The sequence below is a fragment of the Schistocerca piceifrons genome, chromosome 11 (assembly GCF_021461385.2).
Source record: "Schistocerca piceifrons isolate TAMUIC-IGC-003096 chromosome 11, iqSchPice1.1, whole genome shotgun sequence".
Lineage (NCBI taxonomy): Eukaryota > Metazoa > Arthropoda > Insecta > Orthoptera > Acrididae > Schistocerca > Schistocerca piceifrons.
In genome coordinates this window covers 12,316,907-12,341,697 of record NC_060148.1, presented here as the reverse complement: position 1 = coordinate 12,341,697, position 24,791 = coordinate 12,316,907, and the positions used below count along the sequence as shown (strand labels likewise).

The 24,791-nt window shown below is 42.8% G+C and overlaps 1 protein-coding gene across 1 annotated transcript in view; it reads right to left on the bottom strand.

Moving 5' to 3' along the window:
• The window catches only part of LOC124720451, a 381,758-nt gene that overhangs the window by 52,904 nt on the left and 304,063 nt on the right, over positions 1 to 24,791 (bottom strand). Inside the window, exons 18-19 of the mRNA XM_047245803.1 lie at positions 20,410 to 20,766; positions 10,767 to 10,936 (exon numbers count right to left, since the gene is read on the bottom strand). Of these exons, the coding sequence (XP_047101759.1) occupies positions 10,767 to 10,936; positions 20,410 to 20,766 (527 nt within the window). The remainder of the gene's footprint in view (positions 1 to 10,766; positions 10,937 to 20,409; positions 20,767 to 24,791) is intronic.

The following is a 24,791-nucleotide window of genomic DNA, read 5'->3' as shown; positions in this document are numbered from 1 at the left end:
GTGAACCATCTGCCTTCCTCTTAATTAAAATATCAAGGAAGGGGAGGCATCCATTTTCCTCCATTTATATTGTAAATCTGATGTTCGGACGGATGCTGTCTAGGTGTTCCAGAAACCCATCTAGCACCTGTTTGCCACGTCCCCATACGACAAAAGAGTCGTCGACTTAGTGGAAGAAGTGCTTCGGTTTCTGTCTGGCAGTTTGAAGGGCCACCTTCCATACAGAGGTTTGCAATCACAGGAGCCACTGCGAAGCCCACGGTCACACCGTCGATCTGCTCGAAGAATTCCCCGTCGCACCGAAAGTAGGTGGTCGTTTGTGCGTGTTTGAAAAGGCTGACTGTTTGTGGTTCAAAGTGCTGGGATAAAAGTGCCAAGCAGTCTCGAAGGGGCACTTTCGTGAAAAGCGACGTCACGTCGAAGCTCACAAATACGTCCTCCCTCCATAGTCGCGTCTCCCCGAGTATTTTTACGAATTCGGCTGAGTTTCTCACACGGTGGCAGCAGTGTCCTGCAAGGGGTTTGAGCAGCGTCACTAGATATTTAGCAAGTCCGTAACTGTGAGAGTCGGTGGAGTCCACAATCGGTCTGAGAGGTACCCCATCCTTACGGATCTCGGGGAGTCCACAGAGGCGTGGTATCGCTGGCACTGTGGGGTACAGCCGCATCTTCATTGGCTCAGGTAAGTCAGGTTTCTTCAGCAGAGCTGTCATCTTTCTACTCACTATCAGGGTCGGATCCTTCTTCGGCCTCTCGTAGGCCTCATCTCGTAGCAGCAGGTTTATCTTCTGCCGGTAATCGGCAGTGCTCAATAGCACCGTAGCATTCCCTTTGTCCGCTGGTAGGATCGTTATATCGGGGTCACCTCTAAGGGACTGGAGGGCTGATCGTTCTTCCGCAGATACGTTCATTTTAGGTAATTGAGATCTGTCGATTGTTCTGCAAGTTTCCTGTCCGACTTCCCCTGCTTCCTCCTTCAGAAGCCCTCATACTGCTTCTTCCACGTCGCCAATAATGTCTCGTTTTCGGATCATTCTGGGGACAGGGGTGAAATTCGGTCCTTTTCTGAGGACTGAGATTGTGGTCTTCAGCCCTGAGACTGGTTTGACACAGCTCTCCATGCTGCTCTATCCTGTGCAAGCTTCTTCATCTCCCAGTACTTACTGCAGCCCACATCCTTATGAATCTGCTTAGTGTATTCATCTCTTCGTCTCCCTCTACGATTTTTACCCTCCATGCTGCCCTCCAATACTAAACTGGTGATCCCTTGATGCCTCAGAACAACCGATCCCTTCTTCTTGTCAAGTTGTGCCACAAACTCCTCTTCTCCCCAATTCTATTCAGTACCTCCTCATTAGTTATGTGATCTACCCATCTAATCTTCAGCATTCTTCTGTAGCACCACATTTCGAAAGCTTCTATTCTCTTCTTGTCTAAACCATTTATTGTCCATGTTTCACTTCCATACATGGCTACACTCCATACAAATACTTTCAGAAACAATTTCCTGACACTTAAATCTATACTCAATGTTAACAAATTTCTCTTCTTCAGAAACGCTTTTCTTGCCATTGCCAGTCTACATTTTACATCCTCTCACTTCGACCATCATCAGTCATTTTGGTCCCCAAATAGCAAAACTCCTTTACTACTTTAACTGTCTCATTTCCTAGTCTAATTCCCTCAGCATCACCCGACTTAATTCGACTACATTCCATTATCCCCGCTTTGCTTTTGTTGATGTTCATCTTATATCCTCCTTTCAAGACACTATCCGTTCTGTTCATCTGCTCTTCCAAGTCCTTTGTTGTCTCTGACAGAATTACAATGTCATCGGTGAACATCAAAGTTTTTATTTCTTCCCCATGCATTTTAATACCTACCCCGAATTTTTCTTTTGTTTCCTTCAAGGTTTGCTCAATATACAGGTTGAATAACATTGGGGAGAGGCTACAACCCTGTCTCACTCCCTTCCCAATCACTGCTTCCCTTTCATGTCCCTCGACTCTTATAACTGCCATCTGGTTTCTGTACAAATTGTAAATAGCCTTTCGCTCACTGTATTTTACCCCTGCCACCTTCTCCCCAATTCTATTCAATACGTCCTCATTAGTTATGTGATCTACCCATCTAATCTTCAGCATCCAATCTTTCCAGTATACTATTTTTTTTCCCCTCCGGCAGTGCAATTAAACAGTTTACTGCTCAGCATTGTTTGTGTCGACCACTCCAGGCGATGTCTTGCAGAGTGGAGTACACAGAATTACAACCGTATACAGCATGTGACTAATGATGAGACAGACATAAGCTCATTCTGTAAGACGAATGACAATGACGTTTGGTCTGTGGGGGCACCCGACTGCGTGGTTAACAGCGCCCGTACAAATTCACAACCTCTGCTCAATCCAGTCTCGCCACATTCACGAATGATGACGAAATGATGAGGACTACACAAACACCCAGTCATCTCGGGGCACGTGAAAATCCCCGACTCCTCCGGTAATCGAACCCAGGACCCCGTGCTCGGGAAGTGAGAATGCGACCGCAAGACCGTGAGCTGCAGACTGTAAGATGAACACGGTTGCTATCCTCCTACGATTTTTAAGGGAATACTGCTTTCTATGAAAAAAAACCTGATTAACGTGGCAACCGGGATTGATTGAAGGAGCTATATCGCACACTGAATACTAATTATTTGTAGCCAAAAGTGCAGTTATTAGAACTCCAGTAGCAGAAAAATCTATCACCTTCAACCTTAGGATACAGTCATTTAAACCAGAGGTTAGGCTGCTACAGTATTCAATCAATTACTAACTCTGTGCGAACAGGTCTCGGAGGACTCGGTAGTACTGACCGACCACTGTGTCATCTTCAGCCTGCGGGCACCACTGCCTGGTAATATGGAAGGGTGTGAGGTCAGCACACCACAGTCCCAGCTGTTGTCAGTTTTCGGGACCAGAGATGCTACTTCTCAAACAAGTAGACCTTCGATTTGTCTCACGAGGGCCGAGTCCACCCCGCTTGCCGACAGTGCTCGGCAGACCCGACCGTCACCCGTTCTGGTGTTAACCGAGCCTGGAGTGCTTAACTTGGCTGATCTTATGGCTACTGGTGATACCACTGCAGCAAGGCTGTTGGCCAATCAATTACTGATAATCAAATTTAAATAGTGGTGTTACATCTACCACAGATTTCACATTTTGTGTTGACCATCTTTTGCACTTGTCCTCTTCAACCTGTTCTTTTACTGTCCTCACAGTTTCGCCTATACAGGGTGTTACAAAAAGGTACGGCCAAACTTTCAGGAAACATTCCTCACACACAAAGAAAGAAAATATGTTATGTGGACATGAGTCCGGAAACGCTTACTTTCCATGTTAGAGCTCATTTTATTACTTCTGTTCAAATCACATTAATCATGGAATGGAAACACACAGCAACAGAACATACCAGCGTGACTTCAAACACTTTGTAACAGGAAATGTTCAAAATGTCCTCCGTTAGCGAGGTTATGTGCATCCACCCTCCGTCGCACGGAATCCCTGATGCGCTGATGCAGCCCTGGAGAATCGCGTATTGTACCACAGCCATCCACAATACGAGCACGAAGAGTCTCTACATTTGGTACCGGGGTTGTGTAGACAAGAGCTTTCAAACGCCCCCATAAATGAAAGTCAAAAGGGTTGAGGTCAGGAGAGCGTGGAGGCCACGGAATTGGTCCGCCTCTACCAATCCGTCGGTCACCGAATCCGTTGTTGAGAAGCGAACGAACACTTCGACTGAAATGTGCAGGAGCTCCATCGTGCACGAACCACATGTTGTGTCGTGCTTGGAAAGGCACATGTTCTAGCAGCACAGGTAGAGTATCCCGTATGAAATCGTGATAACGTGCTCCATTGAGCGTAGGTGGAAGAACGTGGGGCCCAATCGAGACATCACCAACAATGCCTGCCCAAACGTTCACAGAAAATCTGTGTTGATGACGTAATTGGAAAATTGCGTGTGGATTCTCATCAGCCCACACATGTTGATTGTGAAAATTTACAATTTGATCACGTTGGAATGATGAAACTAAAATGAGCTCTAACATGGAAATTAAGTGTTTCCGGACACATGTCCACATGACATCTTTTCTTTATTTGTGTGTGAGGAATGTTTCCTGAAAGTTTGGCCTTATCTTTTTGTGATTTGATTTGTTTTAGCACAAGTACCTACTTCTATATTATAAGTTCAACATATCAGTACGTACCCCATTGTGCTGTAAACACATTTCCACACACCTCCATTTTCTTCTTGACATATTTTCGAGCATGTCCAGTGTTACAGTGTGAACTGCAGCCTCAACACCATTGCGCAGGTCTCCGTTTGTACGAGGGTTAATTGAAAAGTAATGCCTCCACCTTTGTAACTCTTCAACAGTCGGTAGCATCGGTATGCGGCAGGTACCAGCTCATTACGTAGCCTCTTCTCTACAGCTCCAGTTGGCGGGAAGCCTCGGCATTGAACGGCTGTGTCGTTACAGTGTAAAGTATGGAACACTGTGCAGATGGTCAGTCAATGCGATTTAAGCAATGTGCAGTCATTGAATTCTTGACAGCAGAAGGTGACACCCCAAAGGAGATTCATCAGAGAATGAAAGCAGTTTTGGTGATTGTGTCGATGTAAGTGCCGTGCGTCATCGGGTGAGTAAGTTTAAAGACATTGAGGAGCGAACATCTGACCTGCGTGACAAACAAAGAGTTGGACATCCTGCGACAGCAACCACCGAGTTTAACTAATAAAATGTTGACAGGTTGATTCGGGACTATTTTCGTATCACTCAGAGAGATATTGCAAGCACAACCAGCATTTCAAAAGAACGTGTGGGTCACATTATTGCTTTGCTCGGCTATCGGATAATCTGTGCACGGTGGGTACCCCGGATGCCATGACAGCAGAACTTCAGAGACTCAATCTCACCACCATACAGCATCCTGCATACAGGCCAGATTTAGCACTGTCTGACTTCCAACTGTTCCCGATAATGAAAGATGATCTGCGGGGACATCATTATGCTTCTGATCGAGACATTGAGAGAACTGTGAACCTGTGGTTGTGGAAATGCAGTGTCTACTTCTCGAATGAGATTTTCACTCTACAGCAGAGTGTGCACTGATATGAAACTTCCTGGCAGATTAAAACTGTGTGCCAGACCGAGACTCTAACTCGGGACCTTTGCCTTTTGTGGGCAAGTGCTCTACCATCTGAGCTACCCGAGCACGACTCACACCCCGTCCTCACAGCTTTACTTCTGCCAGTATCTCGTCTCCTACCTTCCGTGTCTACTTCTTCCGTGACGGCTTCAGAAAACTTGTTCATCATTGGCAGAAATGTGTCCAATTGGGTGGTGATTATGTGGAAAAGTGAATATTGGTAATTAAAGATCACATACTAAGGATTATTTCTGCATTTGACTTATTAAAATATTCCCATCCAAACCCAATTAATGAAGATGGAGGCATTACTTTTCATTTGACCCTTGTAGCATAACAATGTGGAGATACGTACGCATTATTGACTCCCCATAAGGAGTTATTAGGTGTGGTGAGGTCAGTACTTCTTGGTGGATATTTCAATGGAGATGTTGGGCCCCTTTTCCTCAGGCTGAGGTATTAACCATGTTTGTAAAATGTGTAAATAACTTGCACCATTCACAGTCACTTAACAAAAGTAGATATGATATACCTGGCAGTATCATTCTGTGAGGTGGGTTCCTTTCCAACTCAACTGTATGAAGAAGATTCTCTTGGCCCAAACGACAATATTTCTACCACATTAGTTGCAATACACAATACATACATCTGAAAGCATATCCTTTGCACGGTTCACTGCATTTGGAAACTGAGTTAACAAAGCACAGCGTGCTAAGACGCACTCATTCCGGTCTCTATCTGATAACTCGTTTACGAACATCGGTCAAAAAGGTCTGATATTAAGGTCTTTTTTTGTGTCATCTTGCACTGTTGTCCTCGGTATACCGAGATCCGAAACACATTTATGTGTCGATTTCACAGGAGATTGTTTAACTGAAGCAGAGACTCCGGTACATTATTTCTTCTCGTGTCTCCTTTCTACTGCTCAGCAGCGTATCTTTACAAAACCACCAAAGAATAGCCTTATCAAATCTTTCTCGGAATGCTCCCATAATCTGTCTGATTGCCTGCTCCGTGTGTTGTCGTTCGAGCAACCACAAATTTGCTGCTAAGTGTTTCTCGACAGGGTAATTATGACCACTCTCATCTGCTGTGGCTACAAATTAAAACTCAGCTGCAACTGTGAATATGGAAACATGTAAACACGAATTACAACGATTGATTCCAACAACTGATAGAAAGTAACATAGCTATTAACCAGCATACTAACATACTATTATAAACAGGGGTTACTGGGATACACCTATAGTGTGATGGCAACAAGGTGCTTCTGTTTTCTGCTGTAAAAACACACTAATTTTGCACTTAGTGAAACATTGGCCTTAAGAAAACTCTCTTTTACAAGTGAATGTGACATTGGTCTTTCAACAGGAGAAACCAAAGATCCTGACGACTGAAGCTGGCGTATCAAATGAGTAGTATGCGTTGTAGTGGCGTAGCAAGACAGCCACGCCACTCGGAAGTAGCCGAAAGGCACGCGTTAAGCTCACGCAGATTGGCGTGAGGTCTGGAACAGGACAATGTCTTGAGAATTGCAATAAAGTATGAAAATCTTGTAATACTTAACTTTAATCCACATTTGTAGAACATCGCTCTTGATGATACATGCTTCACAATATTAATTATCAAAGCTATGGCGCCTTGCCAGATCGTAGCCAATGACTTAGCTGAAGGCTATGCTAACTATCGTCTCGGCAAATGAGAGCGTATTTGTCAGCGTGGCTTCGCTAGCAAAGTCTGCTGTACAACTGGGGCGAGTGCCAGGACGTCTCTCTAGACCTGCCGTGTGGTGGCGCTTGGTCTGCTATCACTGACAGTGGCGACACGCGGGTCCGACGTATACTAATGGACCGCGGCCGATTTAACGGCTACCACCTAGCAAGTGTGGTGTCTGGCGGTGACACCACATGCGTATGCCCACATATATTTCTACATGGACCACAGATGATGTTCCAATGTTGTGTTACATTTAAAAAAATGTCACTGCCCACTTCCCATTTATGAGAAGGAAATATGACCATGATAAAATAGTAAAGTAGTATTAAACAGGGATTAAGTCACCAAACCCATACTATACGCGGTTGCTTTGTTTCACTTTTGTGCACTGTTGAACAGAGAGGTGTGCGATTTGAGTAATTGGCAAGGTGCAACATCAAGTAAACACCTTCACCTGCTGTGGGCAGAGCCTCTTATGTTTTGATGTCACAGCTCAGTGGTGTCTTGATTGTCAAGGAGCAGACAGCCTCACCAAGAATGTAAACAGCAATGAACAAAGGAAGCTCTAGAATCAAATGTTAATTACTTCTTGTTGAGCCTACCAGGCACATTTGTATTTAATTTATGTTGTATCTGCTCCAAGTTACAAAGTAATGGTGATCTGTATACCCACTGAAACAAATACAATACAGACAATAATGAAATATGATGTCATTTTGTAATTAAAGTAAATATCGTTTTCCCTTCCACAATTGATGGGGGCAAAGGAGAGGAACTGAAGTCTATCTAGGGCTACATGTGGTTCCACGGAGACACTGCTTTGCAGGACCTCCACATGTTGTTGTTGTTGTTGTCTTCAGTCCTGAGACTGGTTTGATACAGCTCTCCATGCTACTCTATCCTGTGCAAGCTCCTTCATCTCCCAGTACCTACTGCAACCTACACCCTTCTGAATCTGCTTAGTGTATTCATCTCTTGGTGTCCCTCTACCATTTTTACCCTCCACGCTGCCCTCCAATGCTAAATTTGTGATCCCTCGATGCCTCAAAACATGTCCTACCAACTGATCCCTTCTTCTAGTCAAGTTGTGCCACAAACTCCTCTTCTGCCCAATTCAATACTTCCTCATTAGTTATGTGATCTACCCATCTAATCTTCAGCATTATTCTGTAGCACCACATTTCAAAAGCTTCTATTCTCTTCTTGTCCAAACTATTTATCGTCCATGTTTCACTTCCATACATGGCTACACTCTATACAAATACTTTCAGAAATGCCTTCCTGACACTTAAATCTATACTCGATGTTAACAAATTTCTCTTCTTCAGAAACGCTTTCCTTGCCATTGCCAGTCTACATGTTATATCCTCTCTACTTCGACCATCATGAGTTATTTTGCTCCCCAAATAGCAAAACTCCTTTACTACATTAAGTGTCTCATTTCCTAATCTAATTACCTCAGCATCACCCGACATAATTTGGCTACATTCCATTATCCTCGTTTTGCTTTTGTTGATGTTCATCTTATATCCTCCTTTCAAGACACTATCCATTCCGTTCAACTGCTCTTCCAAGTCCTTTGCTGTCTCTGACAGAATTACAATGTCATCGGCGAACCTCAAAGTTTTTATTTCTTCTCCATGGATTTTAAAACCTACTCAGAATTTTTCTTTTGTTTCCATTACCATTTGCTCAATATACATATGGAATAACATTAGGGAGAGGCTACAACCCTGTCTCACTCCCTTCCCAACCGCTGCTTCCCTTTCCTGCCCCTCGACTCTTATAACAGCCATCTGGTTTCTGTACAAATTGTAAATATCCTTTCATTCCCTGTATTTTACCCCTGCCACCTTAAGAATTTAAAAGAGAGTATTCCAGTTAACATTGTCAAAAGCTTTCTCTACATCTAAAAAAGGTTGGAAATGTAGGTTTGCCTTTCCTTAATCTATTTTCTAAGATAAGTCGTAGGGTTGGTTGTGCCTCACGTGTTCCAACATTTCTACGGAATCCAAACTGATCTTCCCCGAGGTCGGCTTCTACCAGTTTTTCCATTCATCTGTAAAGAATTCGCGTTAGTATTTTGCAGCTGTGACTTATTAACCTGATAGGTCGGTAATTTTCACATCTGTCAACACCTGCTTTCTTTGGGATTGGAATTATTATATTCTTCTTGAAGTCTGAGGGTATTTCGCCTGTCTCATACATCTTGCTCACCAGGTGGTAGAGTTTTGTCATGACTGCCTCTCCCAAGGCCATCAGTAGTTCTAACGGAATGTTGTCTACTCCTGGGGCCTTGTTTCGACTCAGGTCTTTCAGTGCTCTATCAAACTCTTCACGCAGTATTGTATCTCCCATTTCATGTTCATCTACATCCTCTTCCATTTCCATAATATTGTCCTCAAGTACGTCGCCCTTGTATAGACCCTCTATATACTCCTTCCACCTTTATGCTTTCCCTTCTTTGCTTAGAACTGGGTTTCCATCTGAGCTCTTGATATTCATACAAGTGACTCTCTTTTCTCCAAAGGTCTCTTTAATTTTCCTGTAGGCAGTATCTATCTTACCTCCGGTGAGATAAGCCTCTAAATCCTTACATTTGTCCTCTAGCCATCCCTGCTTAGCCATTTTGCACTTCCTGTCGATCTCATTTTTGAGACATTTGTATTCCTTTTTGCCTGCTTCATTTACTGTATTTTTTTTATATTTTCTCCTTTCATCAATTAAATTCAATATTTCTTCTGTTACCCAAGGATTTCTACTAGCCCTGGTCTTTTTACCTACTTGATCCTCTGCTGCCTTCACTACTTCATCCCTCAAGAGCTACCCATTCTTCTTCTACTGTATTTCTTTCCCCCATTCCTGTCAACTGTTCCCTTATGCTCTCCCTAAAACTCTGTACAACCTCTGGTTTAGTCAGTTTATACAGGTCCCATCTCCTTAAATTCCCACTTTTTTTTTGCAGTTTCTTCAGTTTTAATCTACAGTTCATAACCAATAGATTGTGGTCAGAGTCCACATCTGCCCCTGGAAATGTCTTACAATTTAAAACCTGGTTCCTAAATCTCTGTCTTACCATTCTATAATCTATCTGATACCTTCTAGTATCTCGAGGATTCTTCCATGTATACAACGTTCTTTCATGATACTTGAACCAAGTGTTAGCTATGATTAAGTTATGCTCTGTGCAAAATTCTACCAGACGGCTTCCTCCTGCATTTCTCACCCCCAATCCATATTCACCTACTACGTTTCCTTCTCTCCCTTTTCCTACTCTCAAATTCCAGCCACCCATGACTATTAAATTTTTGTCTCCCTTCACTACCTGTATAATTTCTTTTATCTCATCATACATTTCATCAATTTCTTCGTCATCTGCAGAGCTAGTTGGCATATAAACTTGTACTACTGTAGTAGGCATGGGCTTCATGTCTATCTTGGCCACAATAATGCGTTCACTATGCTCTTTGTAGTAACTTACCTGCTCTCCTATTTTTTTATTCATTATTGACCTCCACATAAACAAGATAATTAACAGTGACCAAGTTACATTAAAAGTACATTAATACATTATAAGACAGGTGACAGACCAAATGTGAGTGTTCCGACTCAGCTCAAACATGTAAGAAAAGGATATAAAAACATTTCACCAGCAATCAGCTAGATTATGTAAGGGAATATCAGCAGGCCACCAGCAGTAATTTAATTCGACAATGGCCAATGCGCAATAATTTGAAAGCTTGTGGTGTTTCAACCATTTGATGCAGCTGCAAGCCCAAGAAATTTTATATTTTTATCAGTGACGAGTTCCAGAAGACAGAACGAGGCGGCGTCACGTCCGGCCGCCCCACCACTCACCGAGCACCCAGTAGTTGCCCTTCTCCTTTCTACCCTTCTGCAGCACTTTGACGAAGCACTTGTGGAGTGACAGGTTGTGCCGGATCGAGTTCTGCCAAACCTTCTTGTTGTGTTCGAAGTAGGGGAAGCGTCTCGTGATGTAGGCGTAGATCTCGGACAGCTTCGCCTTCCTGTCAGACAGACAACAGCGCACGGCTCAGAGCGCATCATCTGAAAGAGACACAGAGTCGGAACTACTGGCGAAGGGCGATTCTTGCCACATTCGATATGGGTGTCTGACATGTCACTTTTAAATCGTATTTCAAAATACACCCCTGGAAATGGAAAAAAGAACACATTGACACCGGTGTGTCAGACCCACCATACTTGCTCCAGACACTGCGAGAGGGCTGTACAAGCAATGATCACACGCACGGCACAGCGGACACACCAGGAACCGCGGTGTTGGCCGTCGAATGGCGCTAGCTGCGCAGCATTTGTGCACCGCCGCCGTCAGTGTCAGCCAGTTTGCCGTGGCATACAGAGCTCCATCGCAGTCTTTAACACTGGTAGTATGCCGCGACAGCATGGACGTGAACCGTATGTGCAGTTGACGGACTTTGAGCGAGGGCGTATAGTGGGGATGCGGGAGGCCGGGTGGACGTACCGCCGAATTGCTCAACACGTGGGGCGTGAGGTCTCCACAGTACATCGATGTTGTCGCCAGTGGTCGGCGGAAGGTGCACGTGCCCGTCGACCTGGGACCGGACCGCAGCGACGCACGGATGCACGCCAAGACCGTAGGATCCTACGCAGTGCCGTAGGGGACCGCACCGCCACTTCCCAGCAAATTAGGGACACTGTTGCTCCTGGGGTATCGGCGAGGACCATTCGCAACCGTCTCCATGAAGCTGGGCTACGGTCCCGCACACCGTTAGGCCGTCTTCCGCTCACGCCCCAACATCGTGCAGCCCGCCTCCAGTGGTGTCACGACAGGCGTGAATGGAGGGACGAATGGAGACGTGTCGTCTCCAGCGATGAGAGTCGCTTCTGCCTTGGTGCCAATGATGGTCGTATGCGTGTTTGGCGCCGTGCAGGTGAGCGCCACAATCAGGACTGCATACGACCGAGGCACACAGGGCCAACACCCGGGATCATGGTGTGGGGAGCGATCTCCTACACTGGCCGTACACCACTGGTGATCGTCGAGGGGACACTGAATAGTGCACGGTACATCCAAACCGTCATCGAACCCATCGTTCTACCATTCCTAGACCGGCAAGGGAACTTGCTGTTCCAACAGGACAATGCACGTCCGCATGTATCCCGTGCCACCCAACGTGCTCTAGAAGGTGTAAGTCAACTACCCTGGCCAGCAAGATCTCCGGATCTGTCCCCCATTGAGCATGTTTGGGACTGGATGAAGCGTCATCTCACGCGGTCTGCACGTCCAGCACGAACGCTGGTCCAACTGAGGCGCCAGGTGGAAATGGCATGGCAAGCCGTTCCACAGGACTACATCCAGCATCTCTACGATCGTCTCCATGGGAGAATAGCAGCCTGCATTGCTGCGAAAGGTGGATATACACTGTACTAGTGCCGACATTGTGCATGCTCTGTTGCCTGTGTCTATGTGCCTGTGGTTCTGTCAGTGTGATCATGTGATGTATCTGACCCCAGGAATGTGTCAATAAAGTTTCCCCTTCCTGGGACAATGAATTCACGGTGTTCTTATTTCAATTTCCAGGAGTGTACAAGGAAAAGACAGATTACATGTGGATTCTTGCAGAGAAGATAACAGTAACAACCCATTTCTTATAATGTTATTTATTTATATAAATAAGACTGTAACCAGTTTTGAACTGACAGGTTCCTCATTAGACAGCTTGTTCACATTAAAAATACATTTTTTTTTACTTTGTATTAGCTTTCACTTTTATCCCCCCATGTAATGAAATTTGCTCGGGCTTGTCCACTGCACACTGTTGTAACATTTATTTATGTACATCTGCTCCTTATCACTGCAGTAATACTTTATAACAAAGTGGCTGCGTTATTCATTTATCTTAATCTTAATCAGTTCTCTTGTAATATCAACAGTAAGCAATAGAATGTTTGTAGGTTGTAAATTTCTACTCTCACATCAATGTATATATCAAAATATGTCTGAAACAGAATGTCTTTGGTATTATTATTGTTGTGATATTGCCATCTTTGTATACATACTTATATGTGACCAAACCTATTGGTGTGTGAGTGCTGCTTCAGATTACGTGCGTACATATACATAAAGAAAGTGCTTCATATAGTGTTCGTTGGTGCACGATCAGAGGCACTCAGCACTGGAACATGATGGCACAGAATTTTCGACAGCACCAACACCCCAAATTTCATCATCTGGGGGAACAAAAGTGAAAGCTAATATAAAGTAATGAAAAATGTATGTTAACAGAACAAGCCGTCTGATTACGAACCTGTTGCTTCGAAACCTGTAATGATGCTAATTATATAGATAAATAGCATTATAAAAAGTGGCTGATTGGGTTTATCTTCTCTGTAAGAGTAAACCTGTATTTTGTACACAGCCACAAAGTCAGAATACCAGTTTTTGATAAAAAAAAAAAAATAATAATTAGATTGCTACTCACCTTAAAGGTGACACAATGAGTTGCAGACAGACATAACAAAAAGACAGTTACACTTTAGCTTTTGGCCAAAACCTTCTTCAGGAGAGCAACCCCACATACATCCATTCACACAAAAGGAAGCAGCAATCTGGAGGGGGTGGAGAAGGGGGAGGGACAGCAGTGTACAGGTGGGGGAGAGAAGTAAGTGCTGTCTGGTGGAGTGTGCAGGGACTAGAATGTCAACAGGAAGTTGTGAGGCATAGAGGTGGGGAAAAAAGGAGAAAAAAAGTAGGAGTGGGAAATATGGGTGGGAGATGAGAGATGAGATAGGACAGAGAGGGTGGAAATTGTTGGACGGAGGGTGTGGGGACACCACGATACCACAGGTTGGGGCTGGGAGCGGAGACTGAATTGTAAGAACAACTCTAAAACCCGCAGTTCAGAAAAGCTGGTGGTGGAGGGAAGGATCCAGATGTTTCAGATAGTGAAGAAGCCATCGAATTCAAATACATTGTGTCCAGCTTCATGTTGTGCCACTGTGTGGTCTACTTTGCTCTCGGCCACAGTTTAGCGGCGGCTGTTCATCCTGGTAGATGGCTGGCTCGTAAACACGCCAACACAAAAATATGTGCAATGATTGCGTGGTACAAGGAAAGAACTGTAGGAGAAGACAGATTGGAGTAAGTTCAACAAATAATTTAGGAGATTTAAAAAAAAAAAAAAAAAAAAAAACTTGAACGACTACAGATAAGACTTTGGAATTCACAGGTGATGTACATTAGTATTTTCTGTAGAAATGATTATCATTTGAATCACATCAGCCCAGTTGTTCAACGTCTACACAGATACTGTGGCACAACAGCACCTACCAGTAAAAAACAGCTGCGGCTCTTGTCAGAATAAACCAAAGGTAATGGATCAGTGTGACACGGGCAGACTTGCAGGATGTCTCGCAGACATATGTGCGAACCGTACTGTCAAATCACAGAGCTGAAACAGGGCACATTACTGACATGAGAGAATGTGATACATCCATCCAGGAAACTGTTGCTCATGTGGGACAAAGATTTTCAGCAGTGCAATGTGTGTGTGCAGAATGGTTCACAGAAGGCCACAGAACATGACAAGATGGGTCAGATCGAACCACCCAGTCCCCTCACCCCTTCTGAGAAGATCAACACATCATCTAAAGAGCATTGCAGGACAGATCTGCAGCCTCCACGGCTCTAGTGGAACAGTGGAACACATTGCACACTATCAGGGGTGAAAATCCATCACCATTCATTATGGCACAGGTTACGTGCACTTTGTCCACTTCTCTGCCTACCTTTGATCAACGTGCCGAAACATGCTACACAGCAGCGGTGTAAGGAATGGCATCACTGGGGACAGAAATGGCATCAGATAGTGTTTTCTGTCACATCCAGGTTCTGTCTGGAAATGACGGCCACATTTTGCTTCACCGCAGCCAGGCAGAGCGGCATCACAGTGACTGCATTCGCAAAAGACGTACGGCGCCATATCGAGGCCTTACGGTGTAAGGTGCTATAGGGTACAATCACAAATCACAGTGGGTGCCCGTCCAGGGCACTGTGGCCGATGTGAGCTATGTGAATAATATCCTGCACAACATCCCAGACCCCAGTTTTCAGCATGACAATGCTCGACCACGTGTTGCTCCACGAACATGTGCCTGCTTGGTGTCACAGGAAGTCAGCGTTTTCCTCTGGCCCTCCAGATTGCCAGACTTTTCGCCAATCGAAAATGTATGGGACATAGTAAAACAACGGGTGCAGTGCTGTGTCCCAACTTTGGAACCAGGTGAATGCAGCACGGAGGGCTATACCACAAGATGCCATTGGAACCTTATACCCGTCAATGCCACCACATATGGAACAACCTATCAGGGCCTATGTTGGTCCTTGTGGCTACTAGGCAATAGGACAACATGCTGGCCTGAGGTGACTGAAATGATAATCATTTCTGCAGAACATACTATTGTACATGTTCTGTGAATACAAACATCCTATCTCTAGTCATGCAAGGTGTTCTGCGTTTTTGAACTTGAGTGTACAATTCATCATATCAACCCCTTAAACAGTTCAGTTTCATTATATGTTGGAAACAATGAGTTTACCTTTGTAAGATGAAACCAGTTTACATTCCTACACTCATAGTTGACGAGATTTGGAATACACTCATTTCAGCGTGGCCCAACAGTGAGAGTTTTCAGCCGACTGAGACAAACAAGAATTTGTTATATTGTAAACACATTGTCCTTAAATATAATGCTGCAAACTTGAAAAGTCCCTTTGAGTGTGAAACACTCAGCACTCTTATGTTCTGTATGTGCCTCACACTCCACTCAACCTTTCGATTAGCACTTTTAGAGCCTCACGTACGAAAGAATAAGTTTCAGTTTTTGTGCATACTCCTTTCCTGAACTCAACAGCAAATTATGTGCATTGCTCTCTTGTATGTCGCTTTCAAAAAACTTTGAAAATAACTGGTAGCTATGACATTTGCCAGTATCCATAAAGGAACTTCAGAAGTGGTATAAATTTAATGTATATCCACACAAGGAAGAGATATATTAATGCAATCAGTGAGATCATCACACTTTCTTGCAAGAATTACATACAGCAAGATGACTTCTATAAAAGGAAACAGATGCAACAGTATAGCAAAAAAGGATTAATAAGCTGCCAAGTCTAGAGAAATGCTGCGTATGTGCGAAAAACGAATGATACTGGGGGAGTAAAAGACCAAACAGACTGATCAAGTAAGGAATTATGACAGGCCGTAACAAGTTGGTGAGAAAGTATGTCTAATAAAGAGTAGGAAGAAATAATGAGTAATAGAGCCCAGTATGTTGTCCCTGACAGCGAGTGTTCATCAGTCACAGAGGTGCCCCAGGGAAATATGATAGGACCATTGCTATTTTCTGTATTTTAAATGACCTGGCAGACAGGATGGGTACAATCATCTCTGATGATGCTGTGGTGTACATGAAAGTGTCAAAGTTGTATGACTTGGACAAAATTTCTAGTCGGTGTCACAAATGGTGGCTAGCCGTAAATGTAGAAAAATGTAAGTTAATGCAGGCAAATAGGAAAAACTAACCCGTATTGTTCGGAAACAGCATTAGTAGTGTCCCGCTTGACACAGTCGGGTTGTTTAAATATGTAGGCGTAATGTTGCAAAACAATATAAAATGGAATGAGCGTGTGAGGATTGTAGTAGTGAAGGTGAATAGTCAACTTCGGTTTGTTGGGAGACTTTTAGCGAAGTGTAGTTCATTTGTAAAGGCGATCACATACAGGATGTTGGTGCAACCTATTGTTGAGTATTGCTGAAGTGTTTGTGATCAGTACCTGATCAGACTGAAAGAAGACACTGAAGCGATTCAGAGTCGGGTGGCTAGATTTGTTACCATTAGGTTCAACCGAGTGTTACGGAGATGATTTGTGAGATCAAGTGGGAATCCTTGGAGGGAAGACAACGTTTCTTTTGAGAGACACTATTGAGAAAATTTAGAGAATTGGCATTTGGAGCTGACTGCTGAACTATTCTACTGCCACCAACGTACATTGCATGTAAGTAGCATGAAAATAAAATTCGAGAAATTAGGGCTCATATGGAGGCATACAGATAGTTGTTTCTCCCTCCCTCTATCTGTCAGTGGAACAGGAAAGGACATTACCAGCAGTGGTAGAGGGTACCCTCTGCCGTGCACAATGCTGTGGCTTGCAAGAGTATGTATGTAAATGTAGAATATAATAGAGGGAAACATTCCATGTGGGAAAAATATATCTAAAAACAAAGATGATGAGACTTACCAAACAAAAGCACTGGCAGGTCGATAGACACACAAACAAACACAAACATACACACAAAATTCAAGCTTTCGCAACAAACTGTTGCCTCGTCAGGAAAGAGGGGAGGAGAGTGAAAGAAGGGAGAGGGTAAGGAGTCATTCCAATCCCGGGAGTGGAAAGACTTACCTTAGGGGGAAAAAAAGGACAGGTATATACTTGCACACACACACACACATATCCATCCGCACATATACAGACACAGGCAAACATGTGTAAATTCTAAGAGGGTGGGCAGAGATGTCAGTCGAGGCGGAAGTACAGAGGCGAAGATGTTGTTGAATGACAGGTGATGTACGAGGGACAGCAACTTACCCACCAGGCCTCAACCTCCGCTAATTTCAAGTTGCTGCCGCTCATACCTCACCTGTCTTTCAACAACATCTTTGCCTCTGTACTTCCGCCTCGACTGACATCTCTGCCCAAACTCTTTGCCTTTACATATGTCTGCCTGTGTCTGTATATGTGCGGATGGATATATGTGTGTGTGTGTGTGTGTGTGTGTGTGGTGTGTGTGTGTGTGTGTGTGCGCGCGCGAGAGAGTGTATACCTGTCCTTTTTTCCCCCTAAGGTAAGTCTTTCCGCTCCCAGGATTGCAATGACTCCGTACCCTCTCCCTTAAAACCCACATCCTTTCGTCTTTCCCTCTCCTCCCCTCTTTCCTGATGAAGCAACTGTGGGTTGCGAAAGCTTGAAATCTGTGTGTGTGTTTTTTATTGTATCTATCTACCAGCACTTTCTCGTTTGGTAAGTCACAGCATCTTTGTTTTTTATATATATGTAAATGCAGATGTAGACATATGACATGGAATGATTGTGCACATATTACATGGGTCAACTGCAGTTGATGGGATGGTGGAACCATACAGGTAGGCCTAGATATGAGAATGCAAGGCAGACAGAAAGTAACGAGGAGTAGCAGCTGCAAAAACGGCAGTGAATTTAACATCAAAGCTGGGGACTACAAAGTAGGTGACGTGAAGTAATTCTGCTACCTCTGAATCAAAATATCGCATGACGGACAAAGAATGACGGACATAAAAAAGCAGACAAAAGGGTCATTCCTGACCAATGATAGTATCTAACATAAGTTTTAATTTGAGGTAGAAATTTATGTGAACGCACATTTGAAACAAAGCATTCGTGGAAGTCAATAATGAACAGTGAGGAAACTGGTACAGAAGAAGTGAACACAAGCATTTGAGATGTGGAGCTGTAGAAGGATGATGAAAATTGGGTAGACTGAAAGGATGAGAGGTGAGGAGTTCCTGTGCAGAATCAGTGAGATACATTTGGAAAATGTCGACAAGAAGGAAGGACACGATGATAAGTCATATTAAGTATAAAGGGGGTAACACTGATGGTACTGGAGGGACTTGTGAATGGTTAGAAGTAAATGGGAAAAAAGAAATTCCAATATTTCCACTAAACAAATGAGGACATTGGGTGGACGTGCTGCTCTGAAATGCAGAGGACGGTTCAGGAGAGCAAGTCGGGAGGATCACATTCAACCAGTCAGACGACTGAAGACAGAAAAAAAGGATCGACCCAAAATTATGGTTGATGATGCAAACACCATTAACTTATGTCTACCGTATGAGCACGATACAGTGCATCGGCAAAGTCTCTGCAGCAGTGAGCTCGACACATCTTGCCTTGGGGGGGTGTGTAAGACTGGCAGCACGTTTATGTCACTCTGAGCTAGGGGCTGGGATTCACTGCTAGTGGCTGCAGTCACGATGGGAGACGGGATTCAACAGTATTACAATTAAAACAATAAAATTAATTATATTAATTACAACTAAATACACTGTACTCACCAGTATCACATTAAGTGCTGCAAATGTTTTTCTCTTTCTTGAAACCACAGTTTATCACGTTTACATTTATTTGCGGATACCTTTACCAATGTTTCACATGTAACCGACTTCAGACAATCAATTATCGCTGTCTTCAATTCATCTGTTGTCTTTGGGTTAAATTGATACAGAAATGTTTCACCCACCGCAGTGGAAATAGTTGGGTGGAGACAGATCTGGTGAGCAGAGATCTTTCAAAATTACTCTGTCTCCGAGCACTTCATCTAAAAATCATAGGAACTAGTATGCCGTGTGAGCAGTAGCATTGTCTTTTCGGAAAACTGAATCACTGGTCTCATTTTCATTCAGCAGGACAATAAATAGATAAATTATATGGGAACAGTAGCCAATGGAATGGGTCCCCAGTATCAAAAATGATTGGCCCTATAATTAGTGCTCACATTATGGTAAGCCACACGCTGATTTTCTCAATGTAGAGTGGCATTTCCCTTAAGGCATATGGATTTTATTGTGACCAAATTCTTGCATTTATGGGATTAATGTAGTCAGATAGGTAAAACCATGCCTTATCAGTGAAAAAGGTTCAATCTGAAACACTAACTCCATACAGTTTAACAAATTGCCGAAACCACTCACAATATGCTATTTTCTTTGCACGGTCCGAGCAATGTAAATGTTGCGCAGCAGTAATTTTACACGGATAAATCCCCACTTCTTCGGTTGCAGCCTTATGTGCTGTTGTACAAGAGACTCTAGCCTCTTGTAATCATCCCCTCACTGATTTTGTTGGACTCCATGAGGTGATATCTAAAATGCTGCCAAGGTCCCATTCTGTTAAAATTTTGGGCCCACCAGTTTGTGGTGCATCACGAACTGAACTTGTTGTCGGGAATTTGTGAATGAAACCACATACAGTGTTACAATGCGGTCACCTCAAAGCAGGAAAATGCAAACTAAATTGCTGCCTCACAGGCTCCAAAAGTTTCCTCCTGTACGGGAAACGTCTTCCACTGAAAACACTCTCTCTGCACAGTAAACATTCTCACTCGACTTACGCAAGACCTAGACAGAAACAAAACTAACAGCTGCTATGCACATGCAACATGACTGCCCCCACTCCACCACTGCAGGGCCACAGAACGTGCAGTAAAGACTCGAATGTGCAGACAAAGACTTGAATGTGCTGTCAACCTGTAAGGTGAGACCCGTGATCCTCCCTGCTGAGTGGAGACTTTGCTGATATACGGTACTGTGGGTAGTGCTGAACTATGATAGCAAATTTTAAGGAAGATATAGTGTATTTTAATGAAGAGATTTAGCACTATGTTGCATTGCTACCAACCTGTGAGGTGACTGTGCTATGGCCATAGCAATGAGTGCCTTGTACGAGAACGGCGGCCTCTTTTCGGCAGTGCTGGCCGAGTCAGTGTTTCCCGTGTGCTGTTCCTCTCCCACTCCAGTGGCAGCATTGCTCACTGTGGAACCACCACTGTTTATACCGTTGCTGCTGCCGTCGCCGTTCGCAGTGCCGTCGGATCCGGAGGTCGAAGTGGCGGCCGTGCCCGTCGACACCGTCTCGTTCAGTGCCGGGGTGTAGCCCTCGCAGTGGTCGTTGTCAGTGTGGAGCGAGTTGGCGGCATCCTTGCCAGTGCCGTCAACATTGGAGACTGACAGACTGGGTGTGGTCATGGGGGCAGAGCTGTTTTAGGATAACAGAGACAGTGTTCAGTGGAATTGTAATGTTCAGTAGATGCTGCCATGGAATATCCCAGACCAGTCACTACAAATAACTACAATAATTTATAATAATCATAACTACAATAATAATGATCACCACAACACCAGCGGAAGTAATGTCCATCATAAAATCATTAAAACAAACAATTGTAGTGGTTACGACAACATATCAACATCTTTGATTAAACAGTGCAGTTCTGAGTTTAGTGACATTTTAAGTTATTTATGTGACCTATTTTTTGTAGTGGAACATTTCCTGAATGGCTGAAATATGCTGAAGTTATGCCTTTGTACAAGAAAGGAGATAAAGAAATAACATCATCAAACTTCTGTCCAGTTTCATTTTTGCCCACACTCTCCAGAATTTTAGAAAATATAATATACAGTCATCGCCTTAACTTCTTGACCACAAAAAAATATTTCCGAGGTATATTTTGTGAACTGTCAAATAACAATATCCTTTTAAGCAAATTAGAATATTACAATGTAACAGGAAAATTGCAAAATTGTTCAAATCCTGCGAACACATTCTACTCCGTTGACATATTTCTTAGCAGAACTGACTGATGCTTGTATGCTATTATTAACATCACCATAATATGAATGTTGTGTACAATATGATTTCTGTACAAATTTTGTGCAGTAATGTGATCCTCGAAAATAAGTGCTGTAAAATGTTTTTGTTTGATCATGCGTGACTACAATAGCCTAAAAATTATCATATGCACCTATGTGTAGTGAACATTTAATATTTGGTGACAAGTTTCATATACTTTTAAATGTAACACTGCCTAAGTTGTTGTTTTTTCTTTCTTTTTTTTCCCCAAGGGAGATTTCATTCGGGCTCTGTGGAAGGTACATTAGCATATCTGTTCTTATTTTGTAAATAGTTATTGCGTATTCTGGTTTTCTGACGTGTTCGACATCTCAGAGGATCTCCTCACTACGGATCAGTTGGAACAAAAAGTAAATCTGATCTAAAGGTATAAGAAGCTCTATACTGGTTACAGTAAGATGTTCAAGTGGAAGTATGAAGAATACTTGGAACTGAGGCCAAAATGAATGAGTTACTACAAGACTGTAAAATGACTGGGAAACTTCAGCAGAGGCAGGGGAAAATACGGTGTTCTCCCCAAAATCATGGAGTGATTAAAAATTAGATTTTTTTCACCCACTGAGCAGAGTAATACATTACCTGACCAATCCTGGACCATATACCACGTATCTGGAAAAAACTGTGAGGCAAATGAATGAAACTTGCACTTGAAGCAGTGTGGGCACTCCAAAGTACATGCTGTAAGACTTGACGGGTAACATATCACTTTGAAGAAAGCGGTGTGTTACTTCCTCTGTCTCTCTACCCGACGAAGGACAGTCGTGGCCTCGAACAAACTGTTTTGTTATTTACAAGTATGTGTTTGTTTTGGGCCACATACTGCATGGGAAATTTTGTTTCTTTTCTGCACGTTGTGAGAGCAAAAGTGCACGCAGCATATCTGCAAGGTCGGAGCAATGAGCACCTGGGTTCCTGCCATACGGAGTCACCTGATTGTGGGGACAGTTATTCCGTGAAAATGTCAACCCACTTCAGAGATCTGCTGTGTACCACAGCACCTTGACATGCAAAATAATGGTCATGATGCCACTCGTCAAGGGACACTCGTAGCAGACGGACAGAGCAAAATGAAAAGGGCATATACGAGGGTTGGAACTTAAATAGTGACAACTATTTATTCACAACCGATAGAAAAGTGTTATGTATTTGCATCTGTTACTGTCCTTCAAAGTAGTCACCAGTGTTGTGTAGAACCCTTTGCCAGTGATGTGGAAGGCATAGTATACCGTTAGCAGAGCCTGTTCTGTTGATGGTGTGAGTGGAGCGGCCTAAAGTTATGGTGATTATGAAGGAACCATCCTGACAATGCCTGTAGCAATTTAGGGAAATCACGGAAAACCTAAATCTGCTCGGCTAGACTGAACCATTGTCAAATGTTGATGGTGTTAGGACAGCAACCAGCCACAAATTTACTTTCAATTCCTTTATTCAAAGGATACTGTTACCATTGTGATTCATCCTTAGATGGTTTACATGCTTTCTTTATGATATGTGGTGTGTTTTTACAGATTAATTGTCATGAAACGTCAGTTTCGAGTGTTTGTTTTCATAACATTCGTCCAACAGATGTAAATGCATTCCCACTGCATCCTCGTTGTTGCACACGTAAATAGTTTTTTGATTGATTGATTGATTTCTTTATTAATCCATGTAACAATTTACATTGTGTGGATTTCATCAGCAAAATCATATACAATACAATATACCTACAATTATACACATAAAATTTGTATTTACACACATTTTTGAGGTATCTTAAATTAGTTTTATATCCTTGTGTAATTTGTAATTTTCTTATAGTACTGTACAATTTTTGATTTCATATTATAATTATTTCCTCATGTATTACAATGCAGGCTTAATTACACTACATGTTTTAATTCAGATAGTCCATTACTGCGTAATAACTTTTATTTAATAAAAAAAAATTTAGTTTTGTTTTGAACTGTCCGATTGTGTCAATATCTTTTATTTTTTGGGGTAATTTATTATATAATTTAACAGCATTGCACAACAAGCTCTGCTGAGTTTTAACTTTATTTTTCCTCTCTAGATGCAGATTGTATTGGTTTCTAGTTTCATAGCTGTGTACTAAAGAATTTTTCATATAGCAGTCAATATTTTTTTTTACATACATAACACTTTGAAAAATGTATTCACAGGGGACAGTTAGGATTTCCAGCTTTTGGAAATGTTCAAGGCAGTGAGCCCTACTGCCACTCTTGGTTATTATACGAATTGCTCTTTTCTGTAATTTGAAAACTATTTGAATATTTTTACTGTTGACTCCCCAAAATATTATTCCGTAGGTAATAACAGAGTGGATATAAGAAAAATATACAGATCTGACACATGTAGTATCACAAACTGCAGTCAGAATTCTCAGAGCATAGCATGCTGTAGTGATTCTGTTACTAAGTATTTTAATATGTTCTTCCCACTTTAACTGACTGTCAACATGCATACCAAGAAATTTTGTGTAGTCTACACATTCTATAGTTTCATTGTTTAACTTAAAGTTGTTATAGTGTGGTTTTTTGCAAACATAAGTTAACAGCATTTGTCGCTGAGATCATTTCTACCATGCACCACATGTTTTGATACATACAAAGAGCTCTTTGTATGTGGCTGGTTGCTGTCCTAACACCATCAACATTTGTCTTCAAACAACAGCCACGGTCTCCATCATGTCATCATATGACCAAACTGCATGAACCATTGTCCTCCCAAATGTCTATGTTCGAGAGCCTGCCAATTCAGTTTCTTCGGAATCTCTGTAATACTCTCCCACGGATTAAAAAAACCTGTAGCCATTTGTGCTGCCCTTGTCTGTATACGTTCAATACCCGCTGTTAGTCAAACCTCGTACGACTCCTGCACACTCGAGCAATATTCTAGACTGGGTTGCACAAAGGATTTGTAATCAGTCTCCTTTGTTGACTTATTGCATTTGCCCAGTATTCTACCAATAAACTGAATTCTACAACCTGCTTTACCCACAATTGAGACTAAGAGATGATTTCATTTTGTGTCCCAATGAAGTGTTACTCCACACTATTTGTATGAATTGGTCGATTCCGACAGTGACTCATTGATATTGTAGTCATAGGATACTACGTTTTTTCGTTTTGTGAAGCACACAACCTTTGCACTACTTTGAAATCTTATCAATATATGACAGAAGATTTATGCAGCTTCTCTCGGACAGTACGTCATTATAGATAACTGCAACATCTGCAGAAAGGCTGAGGTTCCTATTAATATGGTCTCCATGGTCATTAATAGACAGCATGAACAGTAAAGGTCCCAACAGACTTGCCTGGTGTACACCCGAAGATACTTCTACATCGCCTGATGATTCTCCATCTGAG